This window comes from Nerophis ophidion, linkage group LG12, assembly GCF_033978795.1.
Source record: "Nerophis ophidion isolate RoL-2023_Sa linkage group LG12, RoL_Noph_v1.0, whole genome shotgun sequence".
NCBI lineage: Eukaryota > Metazoa > Chordata > Actinopteri > Syngnathiformes > Syngnathidae > Nerophis > Nerophis ophidion.
This window is the reverse complement of record NC_084622.1, coordinates 27,351,427-27,361,477: the sequence shown is the minus strand read 5'-3', so window position 1 is coordinate 27,361,477 and position 10,051 is coordinate 27,351,427. Positions and strand designations below refer to the sequence as shown.

Below are 10,051 nucleotides of genomic sequence, written 5' to 3'. Positions count from 1 at the left end.
CAATCCAGTCGTGAAATGTCCTTGCTTGTAAATATTCCAAAGTCAACTGTTGGCTTTATTGTAAGAAAATGGAAGAGTGAAACCCACGCAGCTAAGGGGAGGACATGCAAACTCCACACAGAAAGATCCCGAGCCCGGTATTGAACCCAGGACTACTCAGAACCTTCGTATTGTGAGGCAGACGCACTAACCCCTCCTCCATCGTGCTGTCCATGTGACTATCAGTGATACTTTTAACTTTCACTTTTAACTTCACGCTACACCCCTTCTCAGAGACTCAGCAATCACTAATAGTTGCTTCACTTCCTGTGGTTAACATGAGAACAACAGCAACTCAGCCAAAAAGTGGTAGACCACGTAACCTGACAGAGACGGGTCAGTGGATGCTGAAGCGGACAGCGCAAAGAGGTCGCCGACTTTCTGCACAGTCAGTTGCTACAGAACTCCAAACTTCATGTGACCCTCCAATGAACCCACGTACAGTACGCAGAGACCTTCATGGAATGGGTTTCCATGGCCGGGCAACTGCATCTAAGCCATACATCACCAAGTCCAATGCAAAGCGTAGAATGCAGTGGTGTAAAGCACGTCACTGGACTCTAGCGCAGTGGAGACGCCTTCTCTGGACAGATGAATTACACTTTTCCATCTGGCAATCTGATGGACGAGTCTGGGTTTGGAGGTTGCCAGGAGAACTGTACATTTCGGACTGCATTGTGCCAAGTGTGAATTTAAAGACCTACTGAAACCCACTACTACCGATCACGCATTCTGATAGTATATATATATATATATATATATATATATATATATATATATATATATATATATATCCTCATTGATATATATATATATATATATATATATATATATATATATATATATATATATCAATGATGAAATCTTAACATTGCAACACATGCCAATACGGCCGGTTTAGTTTACTAAATTGCAATTTTAAATTTCCCGCGAAGTGTCCTGTTGAAAACGTCGCGGAATGATGACGCGTATAATGACGCCTGCGCGTGACGTCACCGGTTGTAGCGGACATGTTCTTCCAGCACCGCTCACGGCTAAAAGTCGTCTGCTTTAATCGAATAGTTACACAGTATTCTGGACATCTGTGTTGCTGAATCTTTTGCAATTTGTTCAACTAATAATGGAGAAGTCAAAGAAGAAAGATGTAGGTGGGAAGCGGTGTATTGCAGCTGCCTTTAGCAACACAAACACAGCCATTGTTTCCTTGTTTACATTCCCGAAGGTGAAGCTTTACTATGGAACAGAGCGGTCAAGCGAACATGGTTCCCGACCACATGTCCACCGGCAGGTTTCGGTGGGAAAATTGTGGTAATAAGTCGGCTCTTACCGTAGTTATGAGCGGAGCTTGCGTCATCCTGCAGCTGCTGCGGACTATTACCTCCTCCCACCGGAGACACCGGTGGTCACCACACCCGTGGCCACACCCCTCCGACTTTCAGGTACCATATAATCTCACTAAAACACTAGTAACAGAATAAGCAGATAAGGGATTTTCCAGAATTATTCTAGTAAATGTGTCTAATAACATCTGAATCGCTCCCACTGTCCCCGCCTTTTTTTTTCTTTCTAGTTCTTCACTCTCACTATCCTCATCCACAAATCTTTCATCCTCGCTCAAATTAATGGGGAAATTGTCGCTTTCTCGGTCCGAATTGCTTTAGCTGCTGGTGGCCATGATTGTAAACAATGTTCAGATGTGAGGAGCTCCACAACCAGTGACGACACGCGCACATCGTCTGCTACTTCCGGTAAAGGTAAGGCTTTTTTATTAAAGACCAAAAGTTGCGAACTTCATTGTCGATGTTCTCTACTAAATCCTTTCAGCAAAAATATGGCAATATCGCGAAATGATCAAGTATGACACATAGAATGGACCTGCTATCCCCGTTTGAATAAGAAAATCTCATTTCAGTAGGCCTTTAAGTGGAGAGGGAATTATGGTGTGGGGTTGTTTTTCAGGAGTTGGGGTTGGCCCTTTAGTTCCAGTGAAAGGAAATTTGAATTCTCCAGGATACCAAAACGTTTTGAACAATTCCATGCTCCCAACCTTGTGGGAACAGTTTGGAGCGGGCCCCTTCCTCTCCCAACATGACTGCAAAAGGTGGACCGACATCATATTGAACTCTATGGGTTAGGAATGGGATGGCACTTCAAGTTCATATGTGAGTCAGTCAAGGCAGGTGGCCAAATACTTTTGGCAATATAGTGTAACTACTGGTGTACCTTACTTTGTGACCAGGGTCAGGGTGTTCCACTTCCGAGAACTGAAGTCACTATCAAATGAACTGGGACTTCCAGCAGTGTATGGCACCTATAGTGGTGTGGTTCCAAACTCCAGTTTGAGTAACAGCCTGTCATGTATGACACCATGATTCTCGGTGACTTCTCATTTAACTGCTTATGCAGAACATCACTACATATGAATGTCTAGTGTCAATATTAGTGATTAGTGAGACCAATCAATCACTTTGTGGAAGCAACTTATTGATCTGCTGCTGATCAATGAAACATATGATTACAAGCCCAATCTCGCTTTGTTTACATATTTTTAGGTAGATATTTTGTGCTTAAACAGTCTCTACTGCAATTATGCATAATACTACATTAAATTTGCATTTACATTAGAAACAGCTCCACAAGTAGTACAATTCTGAATTGAAATAGTACAACAGGAAGTCCTTTTCATAATATTTGAGACGATCAACACTACTGTGTGTCAGGCAGACTTCTCCTAATCATATAATAGTTTCATTATTTTACTGCTTTACAGTCATAAAATATTAATGAACTGAGAATATTTATCAAATTCCAGGAATTATTTCTCAAAAACATGTTTACAGCTGTTTTTGTAAACATTTGTATATTTCACAGCTTATCTGAGTGGAATGTGGAACGCAATCATAACAACTGTTTAATACAAACAACACCAGTTTATTTGTTGGTCACAAAAATGTTATTCCCTGTATCAGTCTAATTACACATTAAAAGCATTGACATTTAATTACAACATTTTAAGTTTAAGGCACTTTAGGCTCAGTCACACAGTTGCAGTGTCTCATGATGTGAAATAAAAAGCTAAGACAATAGATGTAGATTATCTGTCACTGTACATACCAGTGAATCATTCCAATTCATAATAGACAGGCTGATTCTTTGGTTAAACAAGTTCTTATTGCATTAGACATATTGGTTTAAAAAGGATACTGTAATCAAAAGATACCATGATAACCATGTTTTTAAAAGCTGTAATGAAGATGAAGGGGAAACATAATTAGTATACACATACAGTATATGCTATATACTGTATATATACACACATACACATAATGAATGTATATAAAACACAAACACATACACATATAGTACACACACCTGAGACAAAATACAGTATTATGTTCATAATACTTCATTGGCACTTGCTTAAAACATATGGCGCAACTACCTGCAATTGGCTAAGTTTAGCATTTCCTTCCTACACTGTTTCTCTTTTGTACTACAACCTTTGAAATCATTCAGTTGTCCATATACTATATATTCTCATGCATGAGACCAAACTCCAACTCCTTCCTATGGTTAAGTACAAGTTTAACCACATTCCACAAAAACATAAACACTAACCTTCTTCAGCCATGCTACATCAAGAGTTCATGTTTGTTTACTATTCAAATTTGCACGACTATACACACCTGCCTTTAACCTTTAGAAATGTTACATCTATGGGGTTTTCTGAGCCACTGCGGGCTTATTTGAAATGTGTGCGTTATCATACATATGTGATGGTAAATTAATACGATTTACAATTAGCCTCAACACGAAAACACTATACCTATCAGCTTTTTGAACACATATTTAAAACTGATAGTAACTTGTTTCCTCTGCTCCTGGCTTTAAAAGAGGTAAGTCTGAATCGCAATGCTGCATAGCGGCTTTAGAGTCAGCAGCGGACGGAACGTTAAGACCATCTTTGTGCAACGGGAAGCTTTCTGTGGGGAGGAACAAAGCAGAGGCGTCATCTGTTAACATGGGCCCGGCTTTGAAGGACCCTTTTAGATCCATATTGATGCAAAATGCACCAGAGAGCAGCTGTCTCTTGTACTGGTCTAGACGCGTGAAGATGTCCTGGACTGAAAGGCTGCCGCTGCCCATCCAGGTGGCGAGCAGGCTGGTGGAGCAAAACTGGGAAGGGAGGGATTGGTAGTGGTACAGCTCCAGCTGACAGGAAAATCTAGAGTACACATTAGCATATTGTATGTAGACGTGTTATGGGAACTTATGACTCAACAAACCCTGCTGCTAGTATCACCACCTAACTAACAATTATCATGTTTTTGTGGCGCCCTGCCCAGGCAGTTTTTTGGTCATTATTTCCTGTTCTGCTGTACTGTATGTAATTAATTCTGCTTACAAAACTTGCAAAATACAAAAGCCATTTCTTTTTTTTTGCCAAATAAAATTGACACAATCATTCCTTTCATGAACCTCGGTGTGTCAAGCAAGAGTTTATTGAAGTCGAGTACAAAAAAAAGCCATTCCTCGGCATTTACTTCCAAGCTCTTTTCTTAGAGCACATGCTACCCATTGCATAAAGTGCTGCATACCACAAACAGTTCAACCCTGGTGGATCTCTGCACTTTACATAATGCTATTCTACTTTAGAATGTCTTGCAACAAAAATTGATGTCATGAAATGTATCAACTTTAAACATAAAACGCCTGTTTTGTAATGTATTTAATGTCTTCTGTGGTTTCCTAAATTTTTATTAAAACATTTTTATTTTGCAGAAAATTAAAAAAAAGATTGCAGCATTTTCTATTAGGACTTGGTTAATATTTTAACACCCAACGTGATGAGAATAATCTCTTTTTTACAGAATGTTGGGTCTATGCCACCAAGAGGACCATGTAGATCAGGGGTTCTGAAACCTTTTGGGACCATGGACCTCTTGAAGAGAGAATATTTTCCAAGGACATCCTTATAATTGTAATGCTAATCAAAAATATATATATTTTCTATTTGTACTAGGTACCATAGAAATTAAGGAAGTTCTGTTTTTTGCTGACAATTCCAATACCGATCATAATGAATGAGATTGGCCGATACCAATACTGATATTCAATCAGGTGGGTTAACTGTACATTCTTACATTTATTTATGGTACGTGCTATTGACAGTTTCAACACAATATTGGATTTAGTTCCTTATTCTCTTCCTCTGTGTGTTATATGTTCAGCCTTGTCCTCCAGTGGTAATGCGACTTGATAATGATAGCTAAGATACAAAGAATTGCAGTTTATTTGCCGTGATGGGAGTGATTATTATTAGCTATTATATTACAGCAGTGGCTCCACACGGTGTATTGAGACACATAATTAGCTGATAGCTGCTTGTCAGCCGGGGCATTGAAAATAAATACAGAGTCAGTCAGAGGGGATTAGCAATTAAATGCATTAATCAGCAATGACGATCACATACTTTTCATGAAAATCACCCACAGCTGATCGATCAGCACATCCGTAATGTAAATTATTTATATTAAAACATTTCAACCTGGACTTGTTCAATATGTACCCCCCACAACCCCGAGAGAGACAAGCGGTAGAAAATGGATGAATGGGCATTTTAACCTAAATACTTGAAACATGTTTCTCAGAGGTTTGAATTCACTAACCCTGTACTGTTTGACAATATGCCACAATTTCATGAACAAAAATGTTGTCCCCTAGGTGTTGTTTTGAACATTTCTGATATAAACTGCCTATTTGTGTTGAGTTCCTTCTGTTGAATAGAGTTGTCTCTAAATACATGGAAACTCTAAATGGAATGTGTGAATGCACAGTCACTTACCGGGCATAAACATGCTGGGTAATGCTTTTGGAGGCCTGACGCAAAACATGATGAAGGACTTTCAGTAACTGCTCTCGAATCCAGCTGACATCTTCCTGCACATCTGGCAGCCACTCCAAAAGCCTAAATAGGAAATTAGAATGACATTAAAATCTCAGGATACACACATAATACTACGACAATCCACCAGTACCTGAGAGTCAAGGACAAAGCGGACTCCAGGGGGAGAGTGTAGGGAAGCATCATGGCAGATGCCATCCTGACAGGAAACAGGTTGCTTAGCGACTGCGCCAGACTTCTTCTTTCTGTGCAGGCCTCAATCAGGGCTGTAGGGGGAGACAAAGAGGCACACATTGGAGTACACCTCCAGGCAACTTCAACACTTTACTAACACCCTCCCCTTCACATCACATCTCCCCGGATTGTAAATCTATCCATCCATTTCTACCGCTTATTCCCTTTCGGAGTCGCAGGGGGCGCTGGCGCCTATCTCAGCTACAATCGGGCGGAAGGCGGGGTACACCCTGGACAAGTCGCCACCTCATCACAGGGCCAACACAGATAGACAGACAACATTCACACTCACATTCACTCACTAAGGCCAATTTAGTGTTGCCAATCAACCTATCACCAGGTGCATGTCTTTGGAAGTGGGAGGAAGCCGGAGTACCCGGAAAGAACCCACACATTCACGGGGAGAACATGCAAACTCCACACAGAAAGATACTCAGCCTGGAATTGAACCCGGGACTGCAGGACCTTCGTATTGTGAGGCAGACGCACTAACCCCTCTGCCACCTTGAAGCCCAGGATTGTAAATAAACAAATGTAAATAATCAAATGTATTTCTAATGTATATACTTGTTCCTATGCTATCTGACCTCACTATGTTCTCTGCTCGCTGTACATATCCTACTAAGTCAAACATACACGGTTACAATGTCTATATCTTTGATGATGCAATTGTTGATGACTCAAGTGCTGATATCAACCAAACCCTCCTCATCCCACCCCCCAGATTGTAAATAATGTAAATAATTCAATGTACATACTTTGATTATTAACCTGTGTGATGACTGTATTATCCATCCATCCATTTTCTACCGGTTATTCCCTTTGGGGTCACGGGGGGCGCTGGTGCCTATCTCAGCTACAATCGGGCGGAAGGCGGGGTACACCCTGGACAAGTCGCTACCTCATCTCAGATGACTGTATTATGCTGATAGTATATATTTGTACCATGAATTGATTAACGTAGACCCCGACTTAAACAAGTTCAAAAACTTATTTGGGTGTTACCATTTAGTGGTCATTTGTACGGAATATTTACTGTACTGTGCAATCTACTAATAAAAATGTCAATCAATCAATCAAAGAAGTAGACATTGTGAGGATTTAAAGGTGCTGTTTGCAACTTGCTCAAAGTCACATTTAAAATTAACGAACAAATATAACAAAAACACCACATTGTATATATTTGCACAATTACAAATTATATTGAATAAAAATTAGGGCTGTGATTAATAAAAATAAGTCATTGTGTTATTAAATATGAATGAATATTAATCACAACCCGATCAACCCGGAAGACGTGCACATTGTTACACGGTCTGTGATCACAATGAGAGGCAGTCAATTTTGCTTCAAAACAGAACTTTAGATGAAACTGATGTAACTTTTTGGTATTGCGACGACAGACATTCTCATCATCGGCCTACATCAAGTTTAAAATACCATCTTTAAAGCAAAACACGTACTCGAGGTAGGGTTTGGCGATATGGCCTTTTATTAATATCTCGATATTTTTAAGCCATATCACGATACACAATATATATCTCAATATTTTGCCTTAGACTTGAATGAACACTTGATGCATGTAATCATCTATGTGTCTACATTAAAACATTCTTGTTCATACTGCATTAATATATGCTCATTTTAAACTTTCATGCAGAGAGGGAAACCAAAATTAAGTCAATTGACCAACATTTTTATGTATTAAACAGTTATTAAGCAGTGGAACAAACATTCATGTCATTTCAAAACAGAAAGTGCAAGATTGTCAGAGACATTTTAAAAAAGATAGATTGACAGATAGTACTTTATGTCAGACATCTTAAAACAGACAGATAGATGAATAGTACTTTATGTCAGACATCTTAAAACAGACAGATAGATAAATAGTACTTTATTGATTCCTTCAGGAATCAATAAAGTACAAAAAAAAAGTAAAAACAAGCTATTAGTGCACTTTTTTGCATGATGTCCCTAAGATGACATATCAAAACAACACTAAATTAAAGTGCACTTTTTTTACAGAACACAACTAGTTTAAAACAAATAAAGTGCACTTTTGTACATAATGTCACACAAAATATTTCAATAACTGTCAAATAAAAATGAGCTGCATAACAGGAAATCAAATAGTGTATGTCCTTTGGTGTGTGGTGGGTTAATACGGACTTTATTAAATTCTGTTGTTGACTATTTTTTTCATACAATCTGGAAACGGTTGCTTCGGCATTTTGTGGGTATGGCACCGAACAGAGATGTTGACATGCAGTTTCAAGCCCTCTTCATCCTCTAGCAGGGGATTTTTCAAATGATACTACAAATTAGCAGTAGGTGCTACTTTAACGCTTTTGCCACACACTTGTTCGACATCTTCCCGCTTGAACCCAAACAACCGCCAGACGGGGATGGATCCCATGCTCTTTTTCTTAGTAATTAATTCTTACTTTGTTTGTTACCAGATTCGCACCTTCTCTCTCTCGTATTACCACTCGCACGGCTCTGCTAGCATCACAACTAATGTTACCCATGCTGCTACCTCTCATGCGAGGGCGTATGACGCGGCAGTATGTGACGTATGTAAGAAGGTGCGCTTGTCTGTGAGAAGGAGAGGCAGGAAAGAGTGATAAACACCTGCAGTGTAATGCCTGCAGCTAAAAGCAACTGCGTGAGAACGTATACTTGAATATCACGAAATAGTCATTTTCTATATCGCAGAGAGACAAACCCGCGATATATCGAGTATATCGATATATATCGCCCAACCCTAATTCGAGGATAACGGCGAAAGCATGAATGCAAGCTACATTGAAATGGTAGTTCACCTACGTCAATGTTGTCAACAAAAGTAGCACAGTTAAGTTGAACATATGTCTTTGCTAAACTGACATCTACCCCATGTAAACTACTGAACATCTGTGAAGACCATGTCCTGCAAGAAGATGTCATTCATATCACCACAGCTGATCTGTCGTACAATACCATGGAGAGGGACGATTACAGCAAGGATGAACCAACTGTACCACACAAACAAGGGCATTAATTATAGGCCTACTGAAATGAGATGTTCTTATTCAAACGGGGATAGCAGGTACATTCTATGTGTCATACTTGATCATTTCACGATATTGCCATATTTTTGCTGAAAGGATTTAGTACAGAACATCGACGATAAAGTTTGCAACTTTTGGTCGCTAATAAAAAAGTCTTGCCTGTACCCAGAAGTAGCAGACGATATGCGCGTGACGTCAAGGGTTGTGGAGCTACTCACATTGTTTACAATCATGGCCACCAGCAGCGAGAGCGGTTCGGATAGAGAAAGCGACAATTTCCCCATTATTTTGAGCGAGGATGAAAGATTTGTGGATGAGGAAAGTGAGAGTGAAGGACTAGAAAAAAAAACAAAACAAAAAAAAAACTAGAGGGCAGTGGGAGCGATTAAGATGTTATTAGACAAATTTACTAGGATAATTCTGGAAAACCCCTCTCTGCTTATTGTGTTACTAGTGTTTTAGTGAGATTATATGGTCGTACCTGTACAACCTGAAGGTCGGCCCCACACCTTTCTTCAGCACCAGTCGACGGGTCGATACACGATCTTTCGAAATGATCGCTGCATAATATGCTGTACTTTGTGTGTGTGGTCCAATCTAATAGCAATAGTGTGCGGCAAGAAAGTGGCGTAAACCTGGCCCTTTTGTCAACGAAATTTGGCACAGCAGTGGAAAAAAAAAAGCCGGAGGGGTGTGGTGACTGCCAGTGTCCCCAAGGGAAGCCACGTTTCTCGACGAGGCGAAGGCGGCCGGTGGGGGCGGGCTGAGATTTTTAATTTTTTTCCCCTCATCCACGGTGGAAGCATCCGACGGTCGGGGGCGG

The 10,051-nt window shown here is 40.0% G+C and overlaps 1 protein-coding gene across 2 annotated transcripts in view; it reads right to left on the bottom strand.

Moving 5' to 3' along the window:
• Window positions 1–2,949: 2,949 nt before the first annotated feature.
• pnpla2 (patatin-like phospholipase domain containing 2) overlaps window positions 2,950–10,051 on the bottom strand; it is a 29,128-nt gene continuing 22,026 nt past the window's right edge. The window contains exons 7-10 of one of the 2 annotated variants that reach the window (XM_061917208.1): window positions 6,078–6,210; window positions 5,885–6,007; window positions 4,113–4,264; window positions 2,950–4,022 (exon numbers count right to left, since the gene is read on the bottom strand). In XM_061917208.1, coding sequence (XP_061773192.1) covers window positions 3,889–4,022; window positions 4,113–4,264; window positions 5,885–6,007; window positions 6,078–6,210 — 542 coding nt within the window. In that variant the 3' untranslated portion in view covers window positions 2,950–3,888. Of the gene's footprint in view, window positions 4,265–5,884; window positions 6,008–6,077; window positions 6,211–10,051 lie in introns of both variants that reach the window. The other variant, XM_061917207.1, reaches the window with a different exon arrangement.